The sequence below is a fragment of the Trametes versicolor genome, assembly GCF_000271585.1.
Source record: "Trametes versicolor FP-101664 SS1 unplaced genomic scaffold TRAVEscaffold_1, whole genome shotgun sequence".
In the NCBI taxonomy this organism is placed as follows: domain Eukaryota; kingdom Fungi; phylum Basidiomycota; class Agaricomycetes; order Polyporales; family Polyporaceae; genus Trametes; species Trametes versicolor.
In genome coordinates this window covers 1,349,734-1,376,309 of record NW_007360321.1, presented here as the reverse complement: position 1 = coordinate 1,376,309, position 26,576 = coordinate 1,349,734, and the positions used below count along the sequence as shown (strand labels likewise).

The 26,576-nt window shown below is 58.0% G+C and overlaps 10 protein-coding genes and 1 non-coding gene across 11 annotated transcripts; 6 read left to right on the top strand and 5 right to left on the bottom strand.

Annotated features, from left to right (window-relative positions):
- Positions 1 to 1,312: 1,312 nt before the first annotated feature.
- Positions 1,313 to 5,655, top strand: TRAVEDRAFT_158082 (chitin synthase 2). Its single transcript, XM_008034539.1, has 21 exons — positions 1,313 to 2,173; positions 2,236 to 2,377; positions 2,434 to 2,504; positions 2,560 to 2,667; positions 2,725 to 2,771; positions 2,825 to 2,887; positions 2,938 to 2,977; positions 3,030 to 3,102; positions 3,167 to 3,353; positions 3,406 to 3,478; positions 3,528 to 3,705; positions 3,766 to 3,843; positions 3,916 to 4,008; positions 4,068 to 4,186; positions 4,248 to 4,316; positions 4,383 to 4,528; positions 4,585 to 4,599; positions 4,654 to 4,690; positions 4,746 to 5,003; positions 5,056 to 5,169; positions 5,229 to 5,655. Exons 1-21 carry the CDS (start codon positions 1,479 to 1,481, stop codon positions 5,296 to 5,298), a joined length of 2,676 nt encoding a protein of 891 aa, XP_008032730.1. The 5' UTR covers positions 1,313 to 1,478; the 3' UTR covers positions 5,299 to 5,655.
- Positions 5,656 to 6,251: 596 nt separating this feature from the next.
- TRAVEDRAFT_16319 (GroES-like protein) lies at positions 6,252 to 7,545 on the top strand (the record flags this gene model as incomplete). The annotated part of the gene is made up of 4 exons (XM_008033542.1): positions 6,252 to 6,297; positions 6,388 to 6,710; positions 6,771 to 7,106; positions 7,162 to 7,545. 4 exons carry the CDS (start codon positions 6,252 to 6,254, stop codon positions 7,543 to 7,545), a joined length of 1,089 nt encoding a protein of 362 aa, XP_008031733.1.
- A 228-nt stretch (positions 7,546 to 7,773) lies between these two features.
- On the top strand, positions 7,774 to 7,872 carry TRAVEDRAFT_t13. The gene has a single exon. It is a non-coding gene; the product is annotated as a tRNA-Trp (tRNA).
- Positions 7,873 to 8,172: 300 nt separating this feature from the next.
- Positions 8,173 to 9,258, bottom strand: TRAVEDRAFT_16318 (uncharacterized protein; the record flags this gene model as incomplete). The annotated part of the gene is made up of 2 exons (XM_008033541.1): positions 8,173 to 8,872; positions 8,930 to 9,258. 2 exons carry the CDS (start codon positions 9,256 to 9,258, stop codon positions 8,173 to 8,175), a joined length of 1,029 nt encoding a protein of 342 aa, XP_008031732.1.
- Positions 9,259 to 9,557: 299 nt separating this feature from the next.
- Positions 9,558 to 10,947, bottom strand: TRAVEDRAFT_158080 (uncharacterized protein; the record flags this gene model as incomplete). The annotated part of the gene is made up of 3 exons (XM_008034538.1): positions 9,558 to 9,702; positions 9,768 to 10,538; positions 10,613 to 10,947. The coding sequence occupies 2 exons, from the start codon at positions 10,945 to 10,947 to the stop codon at positions 9,770 to 9,772; spliced, it is 1,104 nt and encodes a 367-aa protein (XP_008032729.1). The 3' UTR covers positions 9,558 to 9,702; positions 9,768 to 9,769.
- An 847-nt stretch (positions 10,948 to 11,794) lies between these two features.
- Positions 11,795 to 12,981, bottom strand: TRAVEDRAFT_41552 (uncharacterized protein; the record flags this gene model as incomplete). Its single annotated transcript, XM_008033923.1, has 2 exons — positions 11,795 to 12,560; positions 12,716 to 12,981. The coding sequence occupies 2 exons, from the start codon at positions 12,979 to 12,981 to the stop codon at positions 11,795 to 11,797; spliced, it is 1,032 nt and encodes a 343-aa protein (XP_008032114.1).
- A 676-nt stretch (positions 12,982 to 13,657) lies between these two features.
- TRAVEDRAFT_41551 (homeobox-domain-containing protein) lies at positions 13,658 to 15,487 on the bottom strand (the record flags this gene model as incomplete). Its single annotated transcript, XM_008033922.1, has 3 exons — positions 13,658 to 14,648; positions 14,791 to 15,207; positions 15,279 to 15,487. 3 exons carry the CDS (start codon positions 15,485 to 15,487, stop codon positions 13,658 to 13,660), a joined length of 1,617 nt encoding a protein of 538 aa, XP_008032113.1.
- Positions 15,488 to 16,714: 1,227 nt separating this feature from the next.
- On the bottom strand, positions 16,715 to 18,790 carry TRAVEDRAFT_110093 (fumble; the record flags this gene model as incomplete). Its single annotated transcript, XM_008034537.1, has 8 exons — positions 16,715 to 16,772; positions 16,851 to 16,944; positions 17,063 to 17,124; positions 17,225 to 17,447; positions 17,502 to 18,108; positions 18,214 to 18,456; positions 18,515 to 18,580; positions 18,701 to 18,790. 8 exons carry the CDS (start codon positions 18,788 to 18,790, stop codon positions 16,715 to 16,717), a joined length of 1,443 nt encoding a protein of 480 aa, XP_008032728.1.
- Positions 18,791 to 19,558: 768 nt separating this feature from the next.
- On the top strand, positions 19,559 to 20,808 carry TRAVEDRAFT_16314 (uncharacterized protein; the record flags this gene model as incomplete). Its single annotated transcript, XM_008033540.1, has 2 exons — positions 19,559 to 20,022; positions 20,232 to 20,808. The coding sequence occupies 2 exons, from the start codon at positions 19,559 to 19,561 to the stop codon at positions 20,806 to 20,808; spliced, it is 1,041 nt and encodes a 346-aa protein (XP_008031731.1).
- A 2,331-nt stretch (positions 20,809 to 23,139) lies between these two features.
- TRAVEDRAFT_84569 (uncharacterized protein) lies at positions 23,140 to 23,325 on the top strand (the record flags this gene model as incomplete). Its single annotated transcript, XM_008034536.1, has 1 exon — positions 23,140 to 23,325. A coding segment is annotated over one exon (186 nt), but the record flags the coding sequence as incomplete, so codon positions are not given.
- Positions 23,326 to 23,547: 222 nt separating this feature from the next.
- On the top strand, positions 23,548 to 23,772 carry TRAVEDRAFT_103222 (uncharacterized protein; the record flags this gene model as incomplete). Its single annotated transcript, XM_008034535.1, has 1 exon — positions 23,548 to 23,772. A coding segment is annotated over one exon (225 nt), but the record flags the coding sequence as incomplete, so codon positions are not given.
- Positions 23,773 to 26,576: the final 2,804 nt, after the last annotated feature.

Sequence of the window (26,576 nt, the reverse complement as noted above, 5' to 3'; positions counted from 1 at the left end):
CGCCACCCCGGTCCATCGATCACCTTTTCCTCTTCTTCCACTCGCCTCCTCCATCGTCACCCTCCCATCCCCCGCCGACGTTCGCTGTGCTCTCCGCTGCCGCCCCAGTCACCGACCTCCGTCACCCACTGCCACAGCTGTCCTCTGTATACGTCTACGAGCCCTCCAGATCCGGCTGGCGCCCGGCGCTTGGCTGCAGCATTCATTACTCAACCGCCGAGCTCTGCTGACCGGCCTTCCTCGTGCCCCACGCTCACGGCTCTCGCCCACACGACCCTCGCCTTGTCTCGCTCTCTGTCGCCTTGCAGCCGCCTAATCCCAGCCACACCGGAGGAAGATCGGCCGTTTTTGTCTTACGCGCCGTCGGCCGGTCTGGTGTCTCTTTTTTGGGTGCTTCTGCCTCCGGACCGGCTCGCTTCTGCTCACCGCCGTCTGGAGGGGTGCGAACACTCCGCAGACAGCTCGACGCTCGTACCGCCTTACAACCCCCGAGTCCGTCATCCCAGCGTCTTCCACTCATACGATGCCCCGTGCGGCGTCATATGGAATCCATTCGGGACTGCACACTCTACGTCATTCCACACGTCGCGTCTCATCATGTAGCCCCTTCGTCTGCTACATTGCCTTCGACGATATATATGGCTTGTACCTGATGATCTCTGCGGTTGCGTGTGATACTCATGACCTCAGCTTGACCCCACCAGGAGCTTCATCTCTATCGTGCGCGTGCGTCAGGGCAGTGCCCGGTGTCGTCGGTCTGGTTTGGGATTGCCAACGCGACGGGTCCTGCAACCCGTGGTGGTATGGCGCTGCTTCCTCTTCTGAGCCTGTCCGGGACGCCATGCCGTCGTGTCCATGGATTGATTGAACAGAAGTCAAGAACATGGAGCGTGGTATTACGGACGAGAGCGGGCTTGTTACCCCGTTTACGCTGCGGCCTGTCTATCTGTTATGTTCGGCCACCAGCCGGTTTCACGCCTTCAGCTTTGTTGCCAACGGATGCCGTGCAGTGCCGAGCGCGCGTAGTCAGTACAAAGGTGTCGGTCTGCAGCCGACGGCGGCCGTCTACACTGTCCACGACGGACAGAATATTGAGCAGAACATGCAAACGTGTGTGTAGAGGTGCTGTTTGTCAATATCGTATGCTAGGAAATGTGGCGGGGGTAAATTGGGCAGCAACGAGCAACCGCAGTCGGGTGATATGCCAAGCCGAGAAAGGCAAGAAGGGAAAGGTGCCGGGTTGGAGTTGCAGATCACGCAGGCCATCCATCTTTCCCTGCCTTCCCTTCTCACCGCCTCCCTTGCTCTTTCCTCCGCTCTCTCATCTCCCTGTCCTCCGCGGGACCCGTCGTTCTCTCTCGGTCGTTCCCTGGTGGTTTCGTCGTGCAGCAGAGACAGTCACTCATTATCCAGCTCATTCATTTCCTGGGTAACCCCGGTATCCAACTCAAGTCCTCACACCCCCACCCCCCGCGGACATGGCTTATCGCCAGCAACACGATCCGTACGCAAACGCGTACCCTGACCATCCCCCGGCCAGCATTCACAATGCTGCGCCCAACTACACATACCCCCAACCCCCTCAGCCGACTCCGCAGCAGCACTACCAGGACTATGCTCAACCGGCGGTCCAGCAGAACTACGCCCACCCGGACTATGTGCAACACGATTACGACCCCCATGCCAATTGGGAAACCAAGTCGACCAAGTCCTACCAGAGCAGCTACGCCGGGTCCCAGGCGCACCTCAACCCCCACGAGATGACCCAGGTCGCGGTGCCGCCCATGCCCGCCATCCCGTACCAGCAGCCGATGGGCAACTACCCGCCCCAGCAGCGCCCGGGTATGTTGCACGCGCAGAGCAGCATGAGCAGCGCAGGCTGGTCCACCGCAAAGGAGAAGCTCATGAAGCGGCGGTCTGTCCGCCAGGTCGAGCTTCAGCAGGGCAACCTCGTGCTCGACATGCAGGTCCCGTCGCACATTGTACCCAAGGGTATGGACAACATTGAGGAGATGACCAAGCTCCGGTACACTGCCGCAACGTGCGACCCCGACGACTTCATGCGCGAGAAGTACTCGCTGCGCCCGTACCTGCTCGGACGCCGCACGGAGCTGTTCATCGTGATGACCATGTACAACGAGGACGAGGTGCTGTTCACCCGCACTATGAACGCGTACGCAGCTTCTCGCGTTGAAATTGACGAACGTTGTCGCTTAATCGAAACTTTGCCCGCAGCGTGCTCAAGAACGTTGCGCATTTGTGCAGCAGGAACAAGTCAAAGATGTGGGGTCCTGACGGCTGGAAGAAGGTTGTCGTCTGTGTCGTCTCCGACGGCCGGAGCAAGATCAACAAGCGTACCCTGCAGGTCCTGACGCTCGTAAGTGTTTCCCGCGGAGATATAGCGGGAACTGCGATGTCTAACGACACGCGTAGATGGGCTGTTACCAGGAAGGTGTCGCCAAGGATTCCATTGCTGGAAAGGACGTGACGGCGCACATCTTCGAGTGAATACCCATAACTCCGAACATGATCGAGGGACCCTGCTGACAGCTGCGCCAGATACACCTCAAACGTCGTGGTTACCGAGCGCGGCGAAGTCTCGCAGGGCGCCTGCCCCGTCCAGATCATCTTCTGTCTGAAGGAGCAGAACAAGAAGAAGCTGAACAGGTGGGCATATCGATTGCGCGAAGCATGTCAGCGCTTATCCTAATTGCAACCGTCCAGTCACCGTTGGTTCTTCAACGCGTTCGGACCCCTAGTTCAGCCCAACGGTAAGCCTCGTGTTCCTACAGGGGCTTTGACAGTTATTGATATGTGGGAACAGTCTGCATCCTTCTTGATGTCGGCACGAAGCCGACGGGCACGTCCATCTACGAGCTCTGGAAATGTGGGTCTCGGCACTAATATCTTGACGGCATGGTCGCTGACATCTTCCAGGCTTCGACAAGCACTCTGGTGTCGGTGGCGCGTGTGGAGAGTGAGTCTTGAATGTGGGCGCACGCTGTGTATCCACTCACACAGCCTAACAGAATCTGCGTTGACACTGGCAAGGGATGCGGTCTTCTGTTCAAGAGTCCGCTGGCTGCGTCCCAGAACTTCGAGGTTGGTCTATCGCGTCCCATTATATTCTACGCACGGTGGCTGAACATATGCTGTTCGACAATAGTACAAGATGTCTAACATCCTGGACAAGCCGCTCGAGAGTGTCTTCGGCTACATCAGTGTGCTCCCTGGTGCCTTCAGCGCGTACCGCTACAAGGCGCTCCAGAACGGCCCCGACGGCAAGGGTCCGCTCGCGTCCTACTTCAAGGGCGAGACGATGCACGGCGGTTCAAGTAACGCTGGCTTGTTCGGTACGCCTATATGCACTTTCTGTGTTGACCAGCAGCTGAGCCCACTGCGCAGAGCGGAACATGTACCTCGCTGAGGATCGTATCCTCTGTTTCGAGATCGTCACCAAGAGGCGTGAGGCTTGGGTGTAAGTCGCTGCATTCAACGAGTATGCGCTATGCTTACGGTCCCTCTAGCTTGAAGTACGTCAAGAGCGCAAAGGCCTCCACCGATGTCCCCACCTCGGTCCCGGAGTTCATCTCCCAGCGTCGTCGCTGGCTCAACGGTTCTCTGTTCGCATCCGTCCATGCCACCGTGTTCTGGTTCCGTATCTGGACGTCTGGGCAAAACTTCTTCCGGAAGATCGTCCTACAGGTCTGTCGCCTTGTTTTTACGCCGTTGTCCAGTGCAGCCATCTGACGCCGTCTGGTTCAGATCGAGTTCATCTACAACGCCGTCCAGCTCATCTTTACGTGGACGTCTCTGGCAAACTTCTACCTGGCCTTCTTCTTCGTGAGTTACCGTCTCCGCTGCCGACGCTGTAGATAGTGTGGGGATCGCTGACGTACTTGGGAATGACTTTAGCTGGTCTCCTCGGCAACAGCAGACGTCGATAGCGACGCATTCAACTTCCTCGCTCGTGGTGCCGGCCCCGAGGTCTTCGAAGTGTTCCTCAAGGTAACGTTCGCACCGTCTATTTCCGCGAGAGGGGCGTGGCTGACCGCGATGTCCGATAGCTGTACCTTGGCCTGCTCTTCATCATCTTGGTCTGTTCGCTCGGCAACCGTCCACAAGGTTCGAAGTGGACGTACATTGTCTGCATCTGCTTGTTCGGTCTATGCAATGTCATCACGCTGTACGTGCATCACGTTTCCGTTCGCCACGGCTATTGACTGACAGTTCCGCTACTTCTGCAGATGGTGCGCGGGCTACACGGTCTACATGGCGGTGCCCCATACCGTTGCAGGCTGGAAGGACTTCCCTCAGTATGTGGTGTTCCGACTCATGTCATTGTCACAAGAGAATGGTCATGCTGACGGAACGATTTACAGCCTTGTCGAAACGAACGCGACCTTCCGCGACATTGTCATATCTCTTGCCGCGACATACGGTCTCTACCTCTTCGGATCGATCATCCACCTCGAGCCATGGCACATGTTCACCTCGTTCATCCAATACATGTTCTTCCTGCCCAGCTGTAAGAAGCCGTTTATATTCTGTTGGAATGTGATGCTAATGACTTCTTTCCAATAGACGTCAACATTCTGAGTACGTTAATGCTGCAGTAGCCTGACAGACCACATGCTAACCTGGTCTTTTTAGTGATGTACGCCATGTGTAACCTGCACGATGTCACCTGGTGCGCACCGTCTCATTCACTCAGCCTAGGGAATGTATCGCTAACTGCGTTGTAGGGGTACCAAGGGTGACAACGGCTCTGCTAAAGACCTTGGCGGCGCAAAGAAGGTGAAGGGCGAAGGCGGACAGGACGTTCTCGAGGTCGAGCTCCCGACCGCCCGCGAAGACGTCGACCAGCTGTGGTCTGCGTCCCGCACCGCGCTCTCCTTCAAGCCCCCGGAGGAGAAGGAGCACCGTGACGCCGCGACGAAGCAGGCTGATCACGATCGCAACAGCCGTACGAACGTCGTCCTGGCGTGGGTCGGCACCAACATGTGAGCATTCTGATAACTATTGCTTGGGTTACAGGCGCTGACGCCCAATTAGCTTGATGATCCTGGTCTTTACCTCCACCGCGTTCACGGCGTGGGTGAAGGACCACGTCAACTCAACGTCCGACGCGACGTTCAACCCTTACCTTACTTTCCTATTTTATGCCCTGTGCGTTGTCATTAGCTCCTTCTCCACCGAGAACGCACTAACAGAACGTCGCTTCACAGGGCTGGTCTCTCCGCCATCCGCTTTGTTGGCTCGACCCTCTATCTGCTTCTGCGGCTCGTCGGGCTCTGATGGGCCCCATACATTGATCTTTCGAAGGCTCGGCGTCCCCATTTCCCCACCTCTTCTTCCCTTTCTGATTCGCGCGGAGTTGAGCTCGTGACCCTAGCTGTGGAGGAGCGTCGGACCTGATTCGCTGTGTATTTCTTGTACGTATATTGCCTTCGCCGTTTCCCGGGCGCCCTCGCACGCTCGAGTCGCCCCGTCCGTGAAGTCAGTATCGGTGGCGTCGCGGGTCCGGTGCACATACTTGCTTCTTATACTCTCAGTATTGCGGCGCGGTGAAGTCGATGGATGAAAGGATGCGGGGCAGCCGCTTGTTTCGATATCGTGCGTGAATGTATATTGGAGAATATACCCCGTTCTATTCTCTTGATTTGCAGGCGCGTGGACTGGTCCCCGGATGGTGGGTGTATCGCCACCTTGATTTAGAGAATCGCGCAGGTTACATACACCCGAGACGGCTATTCGCGTACTAACCCCAGGTACGCCGGTTCAGTCCGCGCAGTCTCTGTGGCAAGTCGTGTTTGCCACAAAACGGGGGTCTGGCTACTTGCACCAGGTGAGGTTGTGTTCTTTGACGGTCCCATAGGTTTCGCTGAATAACGTAGTGTAGATGCTCATTGCATCCTTCGACTCGTGATGCATTTAATGCTGGGACTCGGTGGGAACGACGGATGCTTCCATACGACTTGGGCGACCTGTGGCAGCGGAGCGCTGCCAGAAGATGCACTTTCTCGCTTCGTCGGGATCTCACGCGGACTGGATACAAATTACAGCGGCAGCATGGTCCCCAGAGAGGGCTAGCCGCTCTCTTCAGCCGAGCAACTACGAGTCGAGGAGCATATATAAGGCTCACAGCACGGCCAGCGATCCTCATCAACTCCCTTGCACTTTCTGGTCGCATTCGCTTACCCCCAAAGCCCACTACCGTCAACAGCCCCACCTACCATCAACTCGCTAGAATGTCTTCTACAAACGAGATCGAATTCAAGGGCTACGCCATGACAGGTACGGTACGCGCCTTCAAGCGACGCAGTCCCTGATATATGATGGTGTATATTGTGTATGCTTACCCACGGACGCTCGCCCCTTCCGCAGACCCCTCGGCGTGGTCCGACCTCGAGCTCGTCTCCTTCGAGCCGAAGACATTCGGGCCCGAGGACGTCGAGCTCGCTATCACGCACTGTGGCGTGTGCGGCTCGGACGTACACGTCCTGAGGCAGAGCTGGGGCGCCGCGCGCGACGGACACACCATCGCCGGGCATGAGATTATCGGGAAGGTGACGCGCGTCGGCGCGCTGGTCAAGGGCCTGCGCCCGGGCGACCGTGTCGGCGTTGGCGGTGGGGTCTCGAGCTGCGGCGAGTGCCGTCCGTGCAAGGAGGGTTTCGAGAACTACTGTCAACAAATTGTGCTCGCCTTGGTGAGTGGTGTATTCGGCTCCAGCCTACGCGGATAAATTGCTGATCTCGCTCACTTGTAGAACGCCAACCACGTTGACGGCATTCCTAGTCAGGGCGGATTCTCCACAGGCATCCGGGCGCACGAACGCTTCGTGTTCCCTATCCCGGAGAAAATCGAGTCCCGCCATGCTGCGTCTATGATGTGCGGTGGGCTCACCGTCTTCCACCCGCTCCGTATGAACGGGTGCGGTCCTGGAAAGAAGGTGGGGGTCATCGGCGTGGGAGGCGTCGGACACTACGCCATCCTCTTCGCGAAGGCCCTGGGAGCGGAGGTGTATGCCTTCACTCGGGGCACCGCGAAGGCCGACGATGCGAAGCGTATGGGTGCCGACTATGTGATTGATACCAACGTCGAGGTTCGTCTAGGTGCTTGTACCCGAACTTCGCCCTCCGCTGATATATCTCCTACAGGCGTTCTGGAAAGCGCACGAGTTCACCCTGGACATCATCATCTCCACCGTCGATCACTTCGGTCCTGGGACGTCGCTGCCCAGCATCCTCTCCATGCTGTACGTGCAGGGGCGGTATATCACTGTCGGTCTTCCGCCGATCGACGACCCGCTTCCTTCCATCCACCCCGCCATCCTGGCGAGGAACGCGGCATCTATTGGGAGCTCGCTCTTGGGCACCAAAGCGGATGCTATCGCGATGTTGGAACTCGCGGCCGAGAAAAACATCGTTCCGTGGATCGAGGAGCTCCCGATGAGCCAGGTCAAGGTTGCGCTGGAAGGCATAAAGAGTGGCCTACCGCGGTATCGTTACGTGCTCACACAGGACATCGCACGGGTAGCATAGGGATCCCGATTACTGCAGCGGTTGTAAAATGGCGCCGGTGTGCCTAAGTTATGCTTTTTGTTTCTCCAGGGTTTGCGCGACACTAGTAGATGCTGGGTCGTTTGTTGAGGCTCTATGATATTATACCACATATGTTGTTTCTTCCGAGTTCGTTCGTCAGGTCGTGGTCAGGATGACATAGTGATGAGACGAAACCGTGATGGACAGCAGCACAGCTTCCTTGTCAATGAACCCTTGGCACAGTGGTAGCGCGTGAGATTCCAGCCTACGGAGCAATCCGTGCAAGGGACATCCTCAAGGTCGTCCGTTCGATCCGGGCAGGGTTCACTTTTTGCATTGGTCATCTTCGCCCTGATAACGTTTGGGATCGAACCCTTTTCGGCATCAGTATGCCTGCAGCGTGACTTAGAATGTGAGAGGCTATATAACATTTTTAATGGGGGCGGTAGAGTAGGAACTAGGTACATGAATGTAATTTATCGACAATACTGGCCTCTAGTGTGCGAGCAACACGCAAGACGTGTACGAACGGGACGGGCAAACTTCGATGAACTATCAATTTGGGAATCCGCACGCAGCAAAGCATGGTAGCAACTCACGGTGGACACCTCCTTGACCGCCAGGGCTTCAAGTGGCGGGAACCCAGGTGGAAACGGGAAGGTCAAGGATCTTGGGGAGGTCGCGCCACAAGTTCTCGTAGAACGTGGCCAGCCCAGAGGTGATGAAGGATGCGCAAGACGCACATACCACCGTGGACATGGGCGTCGCCGCGAGGATTCGATGGAACAGCCGCCGCGCCTCCGTCTCCGACTTGGTGCCCAAGCCCGCCATATGCCCCACATTGTGCAAGGTGACGGGACACGTGCTGGGTGCGAGGCAGGCGTGCCGAGCGGGGTCCGCGAAGTCGAACACCGACCGGTTGAGCGCTGCGTTCTGCAGCTCGAGGACGTCCCGCGCGGCCAGGCAGCGCTCCAGGTCGCTGTCGCGCAGCTTCTCCAGCGAGCCGTCCGCGCGGATGACGCCGCGCAGGAGCACGCGCGTTTCGACCCCGCAGCAGATATATAGTGCGACGGGGAGGAGCTCGAGCTGGCCACAGGTGCGCAGGAGGTTGAACGCCTCGATCGCGTCCGTGTCCTTGATTTTGACCCCGGTCGTGCTTTCAGTCTTGCTCTCGCGGACGCGCCACGCTTGGAAGTCGTCGGTGAAGACGACCTTCATGAGGCTGAGGGTGATTGCGAAGATGCGATCCAGCTGGTATTTATGGCTGAGGCGCACGAGCGCCGCCAGAATCCCGAATTTGATCGGCTTGCCCGGCTCCAGGTAGGTGCTGCATGCGATGGTCTTGTCAGTAAACAAAAGCGCACGGACAGGAGCGAGGACTTACTCCAAGCCGTCATACAGGACATGCAGCAGATGCTTGAAGTCGTGTGCTGAGTCCTGGACGGGAATGACCGGGCACCCGTCAACCTTGAGGTCCGCGTCCAGGTCCGCAGGTCGCGATGTCTTGAACAGCCCCCGAAAGGTCTCGGAATGGCGCGAGAGAACGCCCCTATGGACGCGAAAGGCCACGTCCTCAGCGATCATGATGACATTTCCGTCTCTGAACCAGAGCTCAGCGTCGTTGGTGAGGGATTTGAGAGCCTCATCCCCACACAGACGTTCGCGTTTGAGGGGTCGCGGGTCGCGATCGCATGGGGCGAGTATGAGAGGCATGTGTGGGGCGGGTGGGCTTTTTTTGCGTAGACTGTGGAGGTAGGTGGGGGTAGGGGAGAAAGAGTGAAATTTTATAAGTCAGGGTGCAGCAGGGCAGCCATCAGCGCTCAGCATGTACGTCTAGTATAGGACATGCAGGTGCTGGATACGCGAGACGCCTACCCAGGATGCAGACATAGTTTCCTTAAACGCGGACGCCGTGTACCGACCCATTCGTGTGGATCCTTGAGTGTTGCTGTGGACTCACGTGTGCATGCAGACGTCGATTCCGGAATGTCCCATCAAGTGTTTGTGGTAACACGAGCGCACCAAGTACGCTGCTGTATTGTACATTACTCTGTGGATGTTGTAATGAGCCTACACGAAGTGTCGCGAATGTGCGGGATTGCCGGTCGTGTCCGGGAGCGATTTGTGAGCCGAGCGCAACCGAAAGTTATACCGAGCCTGTGCGAATGAGACGCCATGCGGTGTGAGCAGAGTCTTTTCGATGGGGTATTGGACCTACGCACTTTCATGAAAGCGTAACCACCGAGCTAGGCGGCCAAGTCGAGACCTTGAGGCCCATAATCGCGGGGAGATCATTCCACAGCTCCTCGATGAACTGCCGATGGCTCGATGCCACATACTTCTTGCAAACGTCACAAGCTTGCGCCATCTTGTGTTTGCTTTCGTCGACGCACTTCACGAATAAAGCCCGCCTCGGAGTCTCGCTTTCGCATTTGTCCTTCCTCTTGAGAATGTCAACCGTCGAGGTCCACGCCGCACGGAGGGGGTGGCGACATGGTCCGAGTCCAGCGCATATAGGCCTGCCGCCTACTGAGCATTGGAAGTCGTGCATCCGATGGTTGAACTCCGCGCTGCGCCCGTCGAGCGTCCCCAGTGCGACAAGACACCGCTCCTGATCGTCGATAGACAGGGTCTCCAGAGTTCCGTCCGCGCGCTTCGTCCCGCGTAGGAGCGTGCGTATGGGGAGCATCGTGCACATGTGCAGTGCGACGGGCAGCATTTCTTCGTACCCGCACCTGCGAAAAAGGTTGACCGCCTCGATTAACTCCTCGGGTTCGATAGCGACCGGTAGGGACCGCAGCGGTCGCTTCTTCCAAATTTGGGATATCCGTGTCTCGAAGACTTTCCAAGCCTCGAAGTTGTCGGGGAAGACGAGCTTGAGTTGCCGAAGAGCGGCTTCCTGGATATCGCCCGCTTCATACTTGTGACTCAAGCGAAGGAGGGCAGCGAGCTTGCCGAATTCCACCGGTTCCTTTTCACGCATCATGTAGGCGCTGAACAAGATGTGGCCCGGGTTAGATCTACCCTCCTATGCATGTACGGGAGCAAACACGACGCAAGCACTCACTCCATGCCGTCATACAGTGCACGCAGAAAGTGCTTGAAGTCGTGCAGAGAGTCCTGAACGCGCACCATCGGACATCCGTCGATCTTCTCGATGTCGGCCTCGTTCTCCGGCTGCGGCACCGCGAACATCCCGCTAAACATTTCGGAGCGGCGGGCGAGGATGCCCCTATGCACGCGGAAGGCGGTATCCTGGGCGACGATAACGATGTTGCCGTCTTCGAACCAAAAGTCTGGGTCGTGCACAACCTCTGCCCCCGAGGGAGCGTCGGGTTCGGTGCTGTATCTAGCCCTCTTGTTCGGGCGATGAGGTGATGGGGAGCGAGATCGGCGAGGCATATCGACAGAAGAGCAATACGGTCTCTGGAGGAGTGCTTGTGAGGTATGCGCAGGTGGGTGGAGGTAACTTGCAGGAGAGTGGCGGGGTTGGTGGGGTAAATATACAGTGCAAGTGTGGCCATTCCGCCACCGCCACTCGCGTGCACACAATCGGCCCTATAGGCGCCCATTTGGTGCCTTCAATCCTCCAGCATAGACCTGTCATCTATCTACTACTGAATGATCGGTGGCGTGCGTTCATAGAAAGTGTTCCGAGTTATAAAACGGGAGTATAAATGGAAAGAGTAGCAGTATCGTCAAGCTAGGAGGCCCCAAAAAACACTGACGGCAGATATGATTTTGAACTTTGCTCGTTTGCTCATGTAAGATCTCGTACTTGCGCTTCGCTGAGTGTGAACTGATAGATGGCGGTAAAACTAGTAAACGATAACATCAATGCTGGGAACAAACAGAGCGATGGGGGAGACATGGCGCAACAGGATTGGAGGATGCAGCAGCAGAACAAGCGAGCGGGACGGAACTCGACGGACACTGGCTGGCAAAGTAGAAAAAAGCTCGTATGAACCGTCGACTGCTGTTAGATGCTGAGTCAGGACTCACGTGTACAAGTACGCAGCATGTCAGGTATATTGTTTGTGGCGATAGCGAAGAATGAAGCGCGTCATTACATCGCTGTGTTCTGTAGATGTCAGCCTTCAAGACACCCTGCAACTCTATGGGGTCAAAGACGCACACAAGTAATTTGTGAGCAGAGCCGAAATTTAGAGTGAGATTCAGTCTATACGAACGAGCCGCCATGTGATGTGAATTGAGTTATCTAGATCGCGTAGCGGACCACATACTTTCACTACGAAGCAACGTCCGAGGTAGGCGGCCATGTTGGGACCTGGAGGCCCATGATCGTAGGGAGATCATTCCACAGCTCCTGGCTCAACTCCCGCTCGTCTGACGACACATAGTCAAGGCAGACGTTACAGGCTTTCACATCATCCTCCGCCTCGCTGAGGACCTCCATGAGAAACGCGCGCCTCGTGACCTCGCTCTCGCATTCAAGGTCCTTGAGGTAGCGCACCGTCGCCGTCCACGCCCTACGGATGCGCCCGGCGCACTCTCTGTGCATGCCACCCGAGAAGCTGCCGCCTTCTGCGGGCTCAAAGTCCAGCATACGATGGAGGAACTCCGCGCTGCGTCCCTCGAGCGTCCCGCGCGCGACGAGGCACCGCTCCAAGTCGTCTACGGCAAGCGTCTCGCGCGTCCCGTCCGCCCGCGCCGCCCCGTGCAGGAGGACGTGTATGTCGAGCGTCGCGCACATGTGCAGCGCAACGGGCAACATGCCGTCGTACCCACACCGACGGAGAAGGTTCGCCGCCTCGATCGGTTCTCCGGGGGCCATGTCCACTTGGGAGGCGGCCGTTCGCGCCTGGTGCGTATCAGGCCAGAACTCGAGCGACGGCGACTCGTATGTTTTCCAAGCGGCGAAGTTGTCGGGGAAGGCGGGCTTGAGCCGCCGCAGCGCTGCTTCCTGGATGTGGTTGACTTCGTACTTGTGGCTCAGGCGAAGGAGGGCAGCGAGCAAGCTGAACTTCACGGGTCCGTTGTCCATCACGTAGGCGCTGAGAAAAATCTGGTCAGTTCTGTTCTGTGCCACCCTCGAACGCTGGGTACGCTGCTCAAGAAACGGCACTTGCACTCACGCCATCCCGTCATACAGGGCATGCAAGAAGTGCTTGAAGTCGTGCAGCGAGTCTGGACGCGCACCACCGGGCACCCGCCAAGCTGCTCGACGTCGGCCTCATTTTCCGGCTGCGGCACCGCGAAAAGCCCGCTGAACACCTCGGAGCGGCGCCCGAGCACGCCCCTGTGCACACGAAACGCAGTGTTCTGGGCGATGACGACGATGTTGCCGTCTTCAAGCCAAAATTCCGGGTCGCGCTCGACGTCTGCGAGACTCGGACCTGGAGAGTCCGGTCCGGCGCTGTGTCTGGCACGTTTGTGGGGGCGAGCAGGCGACGCAGAACTGGACGGGCCAGACATAGTGACGAGAGCAGCGCGTCGCTCGAGGGCGTGTTTGAGGGGAGACTACGCGGAAAGCGCGACGCAGAGGCGCGATCCTGATGAGACGACTTGTTGTCGAGGTTGGTGGGCGTATACTTGCAACGATGTGAACGTACCACCTCCACCGCACCCAGAATGCGCGATCCGCCATAGGCGCCCACTAACGCCCACCGGTACCCTCCCGCACCACTGCGCACTCACTGAGGTCTCATATTTGCGCTTCGCTGACGCTGAGAGTGAAACAATAGATAGATGGTAAGGGCCAGTACAGAACGACAGTGATGGACCTGAAACAAACAGACGGACGGGGAAGAGGCATGGCATAACAGGACGATGCAGCAGAACAAGCGGATTGAGCGGAAACTCCGGAACGGACACACTAGTTTATAGAGTAAAACTAATAAGGTAGGTTGGGAACGGGTAAAACGTTCGTGGCGGGGGCACCGACAGCGAGCCGACATGCGAACGGGGGGAGGTGGCGCATGCATGGATGAACGAAGGAAGGGATGATGCGGCAGTAGGGCAGCGTGTATGGGGGCGCGAACTGTCCATCGGCGGGCAGATTACATATGTACATATTAACCTACAGGGGACGTCAGACAGAGAACTACAACAGAAATCAGATGTAGACTTACAAGGTGGACATACTTTTGCACTAGTGCACAACAGTACTGTGATGAAAGCTTAACAGAAGGAGCGCGTCCTCCATCTTCACGCCGGTCTCCATGGGAGGCATCGGCGAGGGCATCATCCGCTCGCGCTCGTACTGCGCGTACTCGAACGGATACCGCTCGAGCGACGCCTTCGTCTCCCGCGCGTGCGGTAATGGGAGCGCGAGGCTCGACGTAGATGCAACAGTCGACGGGGGCGGAGATGACTCCGGAGACGGCGTGACCGCCTCCTGAAGGGTATCTTCGTCGCTGCCCATGTCGGAGTGGGAGCGCGAAAGGGCACTGCGCGCGTACGGGCCGCGGTGGTGCGTGTGGTGGAAGTGGTGTTTGTCGTCCGTCTCGATCTTGACGTACTCGACGCTCGAGGACGATCCCACGCCGGGCGTCGCCGTGCGGGACATGCTCGACCTATCGTCGTCCATGTCCATGCTGTCGCCGTCGTCGTCCTCTTCCGCACTCGCGCTGCCGTTCTGGGGCGCACGCTTCCGGTCTGACTGCCTGAGGTTGCGGAACCAGTTCGTGACCTTGTTCACGTCCATACCTATCTCGGCCGCGAGTAAGTGGCGATCCTCGATAGTGGGCGTGCGTGTGCGGTTGAACAGCTTCTTGAGCGCCTCGAGCTGGTAAGGCTCCGGGCGCGTGCGGCGAGGGCGCCGGTGGGTGCCATCGAATGAACGATCGGCTGGGGTGTGGTAGGGCGAAGCGCGTGGGGACGCTGGGCGACTGCTGGGGGCGGCGCTTGGTGAGCGGCGTGCACGCGGTGGGTGGAGAAGCGCCGATAATGAGGGGTGCGACGTCGCGGGCGGGACCGCGAGGGACGGGTGCGCGGCGCTGGAGCTCGGTGGAAGGAGCGTCGGGGTGAAGGCACGCGAGGGCGGGAGGTCGCGGTCGGCGGCTTTGGCGGCAGCAGCCTCCTCGCGCTTTTTCGCGATGCTGCGTTGGTTCTGGAACCAGTTTGTGACACTTTGATAGCGCCTATCACGCGGGGTGAGGTGATGGGAATTTGACGGGATTAGAAGGCAATTAAGGGCACGGAAGGAGAACAAGGACAATCAGCGTCCGGGTTTCTATTCGCGGCGTCGTCTGACAACCGGGTGACAGCCGTGGTTGGACTCACATTCCGATCTTGTTCCCCAGCGCCTCCCGCTCCTCCTTCGTCGGGTGCGCTTTCTGTTCGTACAACTTTTTCAGCTCCTCCGTCTGTGCGGCGCTAGGGCGGGAGCGGGCTTTGCGCGGCATTGATCCCTCGCCTTCGAACAAATGTGTGTGCTGGGGATTGCCGGCGTAGAAAAGCGTATGCTGCGGTGGTGGCGAGCGCGAGCCGAGCTGGTGCGATAATGGGTGGTAGTGTTCGTCGTCCGAGTAATCGTCGTAGTCGACGAGCTGATGTTGCGCAAGCGGTGCGGGGGGTGCAGAAACGGAGGCTATCAAGGCAGATATAGGCGGGAGTTCGCATTGAGTGAGGGGAGCTTTGTGCCGCTTCTTTGACGAGGCGCGTTTATTTTGGAACCAAGAGTTGACCGTCTTTGTCTCCCTGCACGGTCGGCCACAGCCGCGGTGAGCTGTGGCTCGCAAAGCAGGCGGCAGGCAAGCGGGGGGACGTACATTCCGAGCCGGTGTGCTAACGCAGTCCTGTCCTCCAACGGCGGGTGCTCGTTCTTCTCATAGAGCGCGTTGAGGGCAGCGAGCTGGGAGGCCGAATGGCGGTGACGGGGCTTCTTCGCCTGGTCGGACCTGTCCTTGGCTGACGGGAGCTTGGAGGAGGCCGCAGAGGGCTGGTCCCAATTTGCGAGGGACGGGTGCAGGGCGGACATGGGGAGGAGGGGGCGGGGCGGCGAAGATGGCGGGGGGAGGGAAGGAGCGTATAGGGGGACCGGAGGGGCTAATGGAAAATCAAGGAGAGCTTATAGAAGGGAGGAGAGGAGCATTCGAGCGACATGTCTCACGGGCTCATGGACGCACACTGAAATCCGTCATCACAGCTGCAAATGGCCGACATCGGCCGGCTGCAATGATCTCCCCCGCCAGAGCGCTGCACCCATCTTTTTGCCTCTCTCCCATTAGTCCGGACCTTGCACACATCGATCGTCCCTTATGGCAGCAGACAATGGCACGCAAAGGACGCTGCTATACAGCTACAGCCCACCGGGGCCAGTAGGGCAGTCTCAGGCGGCTGGGAAGCGGCGGTCGTTTGAAATGGAAGGTGAGTAATTGTGACAGTTGATATGGGACGGTTAGGAAAGAGAGACAGAGCTGTGCCTGTGAGTTCATCCCTGTGCGCTTGATGACTACCAACTCGGTATAATCGGCCGTTTATGGGCGCCTATTTATAGCAGTTTTGCGTCCTGCCAGGGCCCCGGCCGCCAAACTTTCCGCACCCCTCGGAAGCTGTCGCCCTCCAACCCCTCCGTCTGCATTCCTATACAGCTGTGCTCCTAAACCGCGCCCCGACCCGACCCGACCCGCCGCGGTGCGAGACGGGGTGCTCGAGGGATGCGAGCTCCGGGATGCCTGGGAGTGATGCCGGCAGCGGAAGTGCTTGGATGCTTGAGAACACACCGCGTTGCACGGCGCCCATCATTGGCTGAAAGAGCTTGTTCGGTGGCAGCTGCTATGGATCTCGATATCCGGATGTCTGTGCACGTGTTTCCACGCAGCGCAGGCATGACGCCGGCGCGGCGTCATCCCGAGTCGAGAACGCCCTCTGCGCCCCACAACGCCTGATTATGCATGCTCCTTTGCCTCCGACGCAGCCTGCCCGGTACTATCTTCGTACGCTTCTCTTCTCCCAGGTATCCCATCGCAGGCCCTCGAGACTCCGAGGAACATCCCATGTTCGCCGTCAGTCTCCCATCTCTTCCGATGTCACCGTGGGTTCGCAAACGCAGTAAATGCAGTGCCCATGTCGCACCGCACGCCACGCCACTGGCAGACTGCTATATGGGTGTCGTATTATACTTACACATACACTACTAGATCAGCCCACTCTGATAGATACAACCCACCCCTGTGCGTCTCCAATTAATGCGACCGCATCTGCATTAGCTCTCGCCCCCCTCGTCCTCGCCGATGTTCTTTATCCATGCGCCGATAGCGCCCCTGGATAGCGCCACGCGCAATAAGCATCGTATGATCAGCCAACCGCGCCACGCCAATCGCGAGAGAAGGCACACGTACAGAAATCCTTCGTGCCGCAGAAACAGCGCGCGCTTTGTGCCCTTGCTCCAGAACCGGATGGCGTACGAGAGCGTGCTGATCGTCGCCGCGTGACCTGCGTCGCAAAGTCAGCCCGCCGTCAGAAAGGTGGTGCGTTCTGTGCGGCCACACAAGCTCGCGCTCGGACGTGCGCGCGGCCGTGCAGGACGTCTGTGACGCCGTGCATGACGTACCTCGAATAAAGTACCCCCCAAAGTATATCCGGTCTAGATTGTACTTTTCCGCGTTCATGTACCTGCGTGATCGCGCGTAAGCGTACTTGTCTCACCGGTGCAGCCAAGAAAGCTAAGAGCGCGACACGTAAACGGCGCAATGAGACAGGAGGCGGCACGTACGCTATTTGTCCAATATTGTTCGATATTGCATAGAGTAGACTCTTGCTGATGTCTTCCGGGGTGAACGTGCCCCGCTTGCCGCCCTGCTTCTTGAACACCTTTCCGAACGTACTCGCGATCATGGTTGACTTCAGTCCGAGCTTGCTGTAGTCCGAGCCGTAGATGTCGCCCACGAGCATGTCCACCGTCTCGTTGTCGCCCTTCTCCGACAACGCAAGCATCTCTATCAGGGCTGTCAGTGACGCCCACACGATACGCGCGGGAATGCAAATCTCACCGTCGAACGTTGTCGCGGGCGTGAGCAAACTGAGCAGCCCCCAGAGCGTGCCGCCGCCCAGACTCGTCCCACTCACCCGCTCAAACGACCCGTCCTCGTCCACCTTCACGATCGACACGCCCGAGCCGATGTTCACGAGCAGGCACGGAAGCTGCGGCACCGGGTGCTGCACGAACGTGACCGCGTACTTGGGCGGATCCGGGCTCGGGCGCTCGAGCTGCGCCTGGCTCGGGTGCGAGACGGAGTGGATGAGCTCGTCCGAGAAGTAGTACACCTCGTCCGGGATGAGCGTGATGAACTTCAGGCCCTCGATGAGGCACGCCATCTCGTCCTCGCGGTGCACCGCGACCTGCAGCGCCTCCCCGAGCAGCTCGTAGAAACGGTGCGCGCCGCCGCCCGTCGCGATCACCTTCACCCCACGCCGCATTTCGCCCAGAGGCACGCCATTCACGGCCGCGGAGCGCTCGATGAGCGTGCGGATGAACTCGACGCATTCGTCGATGTACTCCGTCTCGAACCGCTCGAAGTTGAGCGAGCCCCCCGGGAAGTGCTGCACGGACGCGCGCCGCAGCAGTGAGTCGTGCAGCAGGCTGTGGTTGCTGATGGACTCGGGCGAGAGCGACGCGGTCGCGGTGCCGTTCAGCGTCGACGACGCGGACGCCGTGGTGTTCTCCGCGGCGAAGGACCCGAGGGCGGCGTCGTGCCGCGGTACGTCAAGATAGTTTGTATGACCATTGCATTGTTCGAGAACCGCGGGCGTGAGCGCGCCTTTGGGGTAGCCGTTGAGCTTCCCGGACAGGGGTGGTGAGGACAAGGGGCTGTCCTTGCCGGGCGACGAGGATGGCGGTGTCGAGATGTCGCTTGGGCTCGATCCACGCGTCGCGATCTGGGAGGGCGAAGATGGCGGGTTCGTGGATCGCGTGAAGTATATGACCTTGGCCAGGGATCCCCCGATCTAATGCGCCGCGCGGGCGTGAGCAGATCGCGCACACGACGATGGACGGCGCACTTACATCCACCGCTATGTGCGAGACGGGCTCGATGTAGTTTGGGAAGTAGATTCCGCGGCTGTCGCGCGTCTGATCGCGCGATAGAGGGGGTGCGTCGCGGAGAGCGATTGTGTGGACAAAGGTGTACAGCGCGGATCGCGAGAATCTGAGAAGTGCGGTCTGACGCTATGCGGGGTGCAGCTGACGTACCTCTGGCGACTCCTCGTCCAGGATCATGGCCCCTCTCGTGTCGACCTGGATGGTCTTCGCGGTGGGCAACGAGGGTCCTGCTGCTGCCATGTCTGCGGGCACTCCTGAGTGTTGGCGGCGACTACTTGAGGGCATTTGTGGTATGTTCGGGATCCGAGTACAGCGAAGACCAGATATCCCAGGGCGAGGAGGTATGTGGCAAATAGGGTCCGTTTAGCAGAGAATCCCGGTGGATGTTTAGCAAAGGATCCGGATATCCGGAAGATGGAAGTCCGAGGAGAGGGTGTCAGACGACAAAGCACAGCTGCTGACCGCAGACTGTCCGAGGAAGTGTTACGAGATACGAGCGGCAGGGAGCGGGGATAGGATGTGCAGTCGGAGAAGATGGTACGACACCGGTTATGCGCTCGCGGTCGACTCTCAAGTGGTTGGGGCAGCCTGAGCTCAGCTTACCCCGCATCTGCCAGGGCCACATTTCGGTGGGCCGTCTCCGATCGCCCGCGCCCGACTCGCCTCCGCTCCTCCTCACACCCACACCCACCGGCTCCCCACTCCCCGCCCGGCCAATCCCTTCCCGCACATTCCGACACGGACGTGGGCATCTCCTCTCGCAAGTCCCCTTCCGTATGCAGGTGACCATGCTCAAAGCTGCCGGTCGTCCCAGTGGCAGCCACAGGCGGTCCGTCCTGTGCGCAAGTCCCTTTCTCCATACAACGTTGTGGGATTTTTCGTTGGTGCTAGTGATTACCCATGCGATGTTTTTCTGAGATATATCCCTGTGTGGTGCGATGTATAGTGATCATGGTGGCTGCGACGATCCATCCCGCGAGTTATTAGCCACAGTTTACTCTGGCGCCCATGCGCGCTCTTGCCAAGTTACTCCTATCTCAACCTCTTCTCCAACATGAGCACCTACGCTGGAACTCGATCATGAAGCTTTTTCATAGGGACGCTGAGCAGGTTTATATCACAGACGTGGCCGAAACATTGCCTATATCACTTCCTTCTGGGCGGCTCCGAAAGCGTGCCAAAGCCGAATGCGACGGCAACGACACGGTGCTTCTGGACCTTCCCCTACTCGAGATAGACCGTCCACTCTGGCTCGCAGACGGTAACGTCGTGATCATCGCACAGTCTCAGACGGCCTTCCGTGTTCACAAGAGCGTGCTCCTGCGCCACTCCGAAGCATTCAAGACCCTCCTTGCGGTGGCGGAGCCTACGTTCGGGGAGGCCTCGAAGGTGGAGGGCTGTCCTGTCGTGCATACTAAAGACACCGCATACGACTTCAAGCACCTCTTGCATGCTCTGTACGATGGGCCCGAGTGAGTGCTGCTTTCACGGTTTTCTCTACCCATGTCCCGATCCCCCCTTCTCCTGGCACCTGTCTCAGGCTCGACGAGCCAGCCGCATTCAGCACTCTTGCTCGCACGTCTCGGCCACAAGTACGCCCTCAGCCGCATCTACACAGCAGCCATCAAGCGGCTCGAGTCCGTCTTCACGGACGACTTCCAAGCGTGGCGCGCACACGAAGGCCGGACCACCCCACTCGTCAAATTCATCCGCAACGACGCGATGAGCCCGTCAACCTCTTCCGCACATGCAATCAAGCACGCTTGCTCCCCGCCGCGCTGTACATGCGCTGCTCGCTGAGTGTGCACACGCTCCTGCACGCGGCGCGGCGCGCAGACGGGACCGCCGAGAAGCTCGCGCTCGATGACCTCGAGCGCTGCCTCGTCGCGCAGCAGAAGACTGAGGTCCGGAGTACCGCGTTCAATCAAAGGATGCTCGACTTCAGTGACCCCGCGCGGCCAGGGTGCGTCGCTCGCGACCCGCCGACGAGCAGTGCGCGTTTGCCACAGCTGTTAAGGAGTTTGGGGGATGCGGTGGGTGCGCTCGGCGGCGACGCGGGCGCGTCTACGAGGCAGCAGTGTCTCCGTGTCTTCGTCGAGACGCATCGCAGCCCAGAGATGCGCGAGACGCTGGGGCTCTGTTGTGTCTGCGCGGATTACGTGTTATCGAGCGACCTGCGATTTTTCGAGGAGCTGTGTCACAATCTTCCAAACATCCTCGATGTGCAAATACCGGGGTGGCCTGCGGACAGCCCATAAAGGTGTGCAAACGGTAGCCTGAAAAAGGGAGCACTTCACTTCTGGGTCGGTAGTACATATCATACATGCAAGCGTACGAGCAGAGACTCCATTTGCGTATATCTTCTGAAGCGAGGGCAACAACTGCGTCGAAATCTGAAGCTAGACGCCAGGAATCAAGCAGGCCTGTGAACTGCCTGCGAACATGATGTGTGAAGTTTGAAGGTCCGTTACAGCTTTGACTCAGTCTTGTCGAGAACCCCCACCCACTGTCCCTCAGGCTACCAATGTCGTGCTTACTCCCGCTCGAAGTTGTCCATTGGATCATGGATCTACTGCTCGAAGAAGCCTACTTGGACATGTGGCGATTTGACGTCAACGCATGTGCTTTGGTTTGCCGCGCCTGGGTCCCATACTGCCAGTCACTCCTCTTCCGCAAACTAGTGATATGTGCCTTGACTACCGCGGAAATCTATAGTCGTCGTCGACGTCTACAAAATGCGCCCCACTTGCGGAGCTACGTCCGTGAATTCGAGATTCGAGAACCACGATGGCTGCAGGCACCGACTTATCCCCTCTTCTTCTCTATCCTAGCTCGGTGCTTTCCGTCCTTGCGTAGGATCTGGGTGTTATGGGGACGCCCTCCCTTTTACTGCCACAGAGTGTTCTGTGGTCCTACATTCAAAGCCCCCAGCATCACTGCACTCCAGATCGACGACATCCTCCTTCTGGATCCTTCCCATCTTTACGACATACTCACACAATTCCCGAACCTCCAGACATTGAACCTTGACAGTATCGCCTGGTTGATGTCAAGGCTTCCGGGTCGTCCGGATGCGTCACGTGTTGTACTTATCGCTTACTATACCACTTACATTCGTTACTTACTCATTACTTACTCACATACGTTCGTTTACTTACTTTCAAAGCGCACGAGTCCTCGGACCGATAGGTCCGCTTATCCGCGAATCGCGGCCGGCGCCTCATCGATAGTGGCGTCCGCCCTCGCTCTCATATACCTCGCCGACCGCGCGCAGGCACCTCATCGTTCTTTCCCCGAACGCTGAGGTGAGCTCCCTGCGCGCATTCCCACTCCTTGTCGTTTAGCTGACTCTCGTCTGTAGCTCACTCGTTTCTCGTTCAGGTAGCTACTGACATAATACCATCGTTCTTTCCCCGAACGCTGAGCTCACTCGTTTCTCGTTCAGACTTCGTCCGCGCTCGGCTCTAACCTCGCAGGTTATGAGCCCTGCTTCGATGTCGCTCACCAACACCACCGCCAACGCCTCGAACCTCTTCACCGTCCCCAAGCTCGCTCAAGATGGCTCAAACTGGATCACCTACAAAGAGCGCATGCACACGGTTCTCGGCGCCCGCGGTTTGATGCGACATCTAGTGGGTACGGCACGTCGTCCTCCCTCTCCCCCTCCCTGGCCCCGTCCGAAGCCCGAGCCCGCGCAGAGTGCCGAGCGAACGCCCGGTCCTACGACCGAGAGCGAAGCTCCGAGTACCGCACGAGGCGAAGCTGCGAAGCCTGAGCCCGGCTCCAAGCCGGACCCGCTCGCAAGCCTGTCGGACGACGACTACTTCGCCAAGGTTGAGGCTGCGGAGACGAAGATCGACGACTACGAACAGAAGGAGTTCACGACCCGTCAGCAAATCTACGGGACAATCACCGACTCTCTCCTCCTCAAGGTCAAGGACCTCCTCTCCGCATCAGCCGTCTGGAGTGCCGTCATGAAGGAGCACGAGGGCAAGTCGGAGATGTACGCAAGCAGTGTACGTACACGCTTGCTCAATACGAGGTGCTCCGAGGGCGGCGACGTGCGCGAGCACTTCGACACGCTTGTCCGTCTTCGGGAGGAGCTCGCAGGCATGGGCTCACCCCTCCCCAACGCCGAGTTCTCGGCGGCGATCTTCCAGTCGCTGCCAGAATCGTACGGCACCCTCCTGACGACGCTCTCCACCGCCGCCCGCATGACCGGCAACCTCCTCTCCCCCGGCGACATCATCTTCGCAGTCAGCGAAGAGTTCGACCGACGCAAGCTCAACACGCCTGGGACGTCCAGTGAGTCCGCGCTCGCAGCGCAGTCAAGCACGCAGCTTGAGTGCTACAACTGCAAGCGCAAAGGCCACGTCAAGGCCGACTGCTGGCGCAAGGGCGGAGGGAAGGAAGGCCAGGGGCCGAAGCAGCAGACAGCAAAGAGAGGACGGGGAAGGGGTAGAGGTGGCGGAGGCGGCCGTTCTGCGAACGTCGCCAAAGCGAACGTCGATGACGAGGAATGTGCGTTCACCACCCTCGCGCTCGGCAGCGCCGCGCGTTTCGAGTTCAACCCCCACAGCCGAGACCGCATCGAAGTCTACGACAGCGGCGCGACCCGCCACATCTCCCCATACCGCGACACGTTCATCTCATTCACCGAACTCGACCCGCCGCTCCCAATCAACACCGCCGACGGCCACTCGTTCTCGGCTGTCGGCGAAGGCAGTGTACGTGTGGAGGTCCCGAACGGCGACAGTCAGACTGCCGTCACGCTCCAGCGCGTCCTGTACGCGCCGGAAATCGCGTTCGCGCTTGTCTCCATTCGACGCGCGGACGAGGCGGGATACTCTGCGGTGTTCGAGAAGGGCGAGTGCCGCCTCTACCGGCGCTCAAACCAGGCGACCATTGGTCGCATCCCCCTCAAAGACGGCCTGTATCAGGTCCGTCGCCAGGACGTAGCAGCTGCGACGGGCTTTGGGAAAGGCCCGGATCTCAAGCTGACAAACCACGAGCTTCACCGGCGCATGGGGCACATCTCCCCGCTTGTCTCTCGCAGCGCGGTGAAGCAGGGTCGCATCTGCGGCATCAAGCTGACGGACGACTCGACGGATGAGGTCTGCGAGGCCTGCATCCAAGCGAAGATCACGCGCAAGCCCGTGCCGGATGAGCGGGAGAGTGAACTCGCGGAGAACTATGGTGAGCGTGTCCACGCTGACACCTGGTCCGCCGACGTCACTTCTCTTGGAGGCAACAAGTACGCGACGATGTGGACAGACGACGCGAAACGCTGGACGCGCACAGTCCCCCAGAAGGCACCTCCTGTGGTAACTCTGATGCACCACACGCCGTACGCGCCCAGGCACCCCTTATGCACCAACGGCCGTAGGTTAGCGGCCAATCTGACATAAGCGTCGGAGATTGTATTTTGCCTCCAAATGCAGTAACCAGCCCCGGGAAAGGCAGTAGGGCCTGTTATCTCAGTAGATAACAGGCGCTTTCTTATCTATTCGGCCAAATTAGGCAGGCACTAACTAATCTGATCTACAGGGCGCTTTTTCCGATCACATCTCGCCCAAATCAGGTAGGTGGGCTCGATCCTGGGGTGGACCACCATGCAGGGGTCCCCCCAGGTTGCCTAGCTCACTCAATTCTCATCCGATTGACCTCATTGTTTTCGCAGTATATTCGCATTTCATAGGCGTTCAAAACGCGCCGCTTCCGACATCACACAGTAAGCTATCAGATGCGGTATCAAGGATGCACTCAATCTGCTACAGGAAACACAGCTTTCTTCGTTGCACATCCGTTTTTCACCGGATTTGCACGCAAATATGTGCGTTATAAAGGTATGCATTAGAGCTTTCAGACGCGTCCGTTTGCGCATGACTTGGCGTATATTTGGCGGCGCAGCAGCGTCTGCACTCTGGGCAGGGGTGCAAGCTGCAGCTCCACCAACTCTCCGCCGAATCATCTCGTTTTTGCTGTAACAGATGCTAATACATATGCCTAGTACAGGAGTATCACTCGCACTGGACCGCGCGCGCAAAAAACCGCGCAATGCGGCTGTTTCTGCCCAGGTATCCCCATAGACCTCTCAAGACGATTGCATCTCGGAGAATGCCCGGATTACGGTGCACAGTGCTTCGTTCGAAAGCTGCTGAGCGCACCTTTCTAACGGTGTATCGCACGTGGAGATCCGACCGCCGAGGCCACCGGGGCAACGTGGATCTCCTCCTGGCCCCTTGTCCCCTCTATACTCTGATCCTTCTTCATCCCCTTGCTCCGAGCACCAAGTAGCGTTTTCATAGTAATTAAGCTATGTTCTGAAGCCCATACCGGGCCTGTGAACGCTCAAATTAGCTGTCTGTGTAGGGCAGCACACAATATATGCAAAATTCGCACCACTGCCAAACAATTGCGTATATCTCCATGGGAAATTGACGTATCACCTCGCGGTCTTTTGCTTTTGGTAGGTATAACATACATGCAGTACTGTGCCAAATTACAAATGGTTCGTGCACGAAATGGTGCCTCAGGACGGTATGCATCATCGCCAATCATGAGGCCCATATCCTCGGCAGTTCTCGTCCAAATCATATATGAATCGCGTAATCCGGTAGCGAATACATAGAACTGCGTGCGTACAAAATTTCAATGGGATTGAGGGAAATATGAGCGAGCTACTGGCAAGACAATGGCCCAGCACTCCGACCACCCAGACTGTCTTAAGACGGTCTGGGCGGCTGTGCTGGGAACTCTCTGTGCTCGCAACCAGTGCTCCTGCTAGATAGCCCTGCAGCACTCCTTAATACATACCTCTGGCACATCCTCACCGAAAATTACGATTTTTGGCTCGTTTTGAAGCTGCTTTCAGTGGGCTTCCAGCCTTGTAGACATCACATTAGACCTATCTAGCAAATGAGTGCATATGAGCGATCTTTCCTGAGACTGATAAGCCTGCAGCATGCTTACCTGAGCGCCGATAAGGCTGAAAATTTGATATCGTGTACTGAGGGTACCTATATGCTACCCTGTAAGAGCGATTGGGATTTGGATACGATCCCGGCCACCGGTAGCATGTTCTACTCACAGGCCCAAGAAATCAACAAGATCTTTTTTATGCAACTTTCCGTGATCCCATATCTACGTAGGCTCATACAATACATTTTTCATACATCCCTGAGTGCAAAAGAAGGGTTTCTACAGGATTGGAGGGCATACATGAGAGGAGAGTGAGTATGTGAGGCAGGAGGAGACCTACCTTGCCCCGGAACGACCAGCGGTCGGATCGCGATGTGTAATACCGCGTCGGAAAGTTGCATTCAATAGCTTTCCAAAGATGTACTTTGCGCGGCGATCTGTCAAGCGGTTGGGACGCGATCGTCCTGGGAAAGGGGATGTGGCTGAGCAGGAAATGCTCCTTCGGGCGGTCCTGCGTGCGCGCGGTGCTATGCGAATGAAACGCCCTTATTTTACAGGTATGTCAGCGTCCATTGCAAAAAGAACGAAGTAATTCGGTGGAGATCTGGTGAAGCTGCATTATGCAGCTCTCCTCTCACTGCATAAGCTGCAGCGCGTCCAGACCTCCACCGAATCACGCGCGAGAGATCTCGTCCGAAAGCTATTGTACATACCTTCAAAACGTATATACTCGCGTGTTGATGCGATACGAAACGGGAGCGCGATGTGGAGAACACCGTTCCCTGTAGTAGAAATCAGTAAGCCCCATGGGAAGAGCAAATATCGACCGATTTACAACGTAAGGGGCGCGTTCCGTTCGCCCTGGCAATGCGCACATAATGCAGAAACAACGAGGTCAATCGGGTGAAAAGTGAGTGAGCTAGAGGAGCCGGGGGTACCCCTGCATGGTGGTCCACTCCAGGATCAGGGCCACCTACCTGATTTGGGCGAGGTGTAATCGAAAAAAGCGCCCTGTAGATTAGATCAGTAAGTGCCTGCCTAATGTGGCCAAAGAGATAAGAAAGTGCCTGTTATCTATTGAGATAACAGGCCCTGCAGCCTTTCC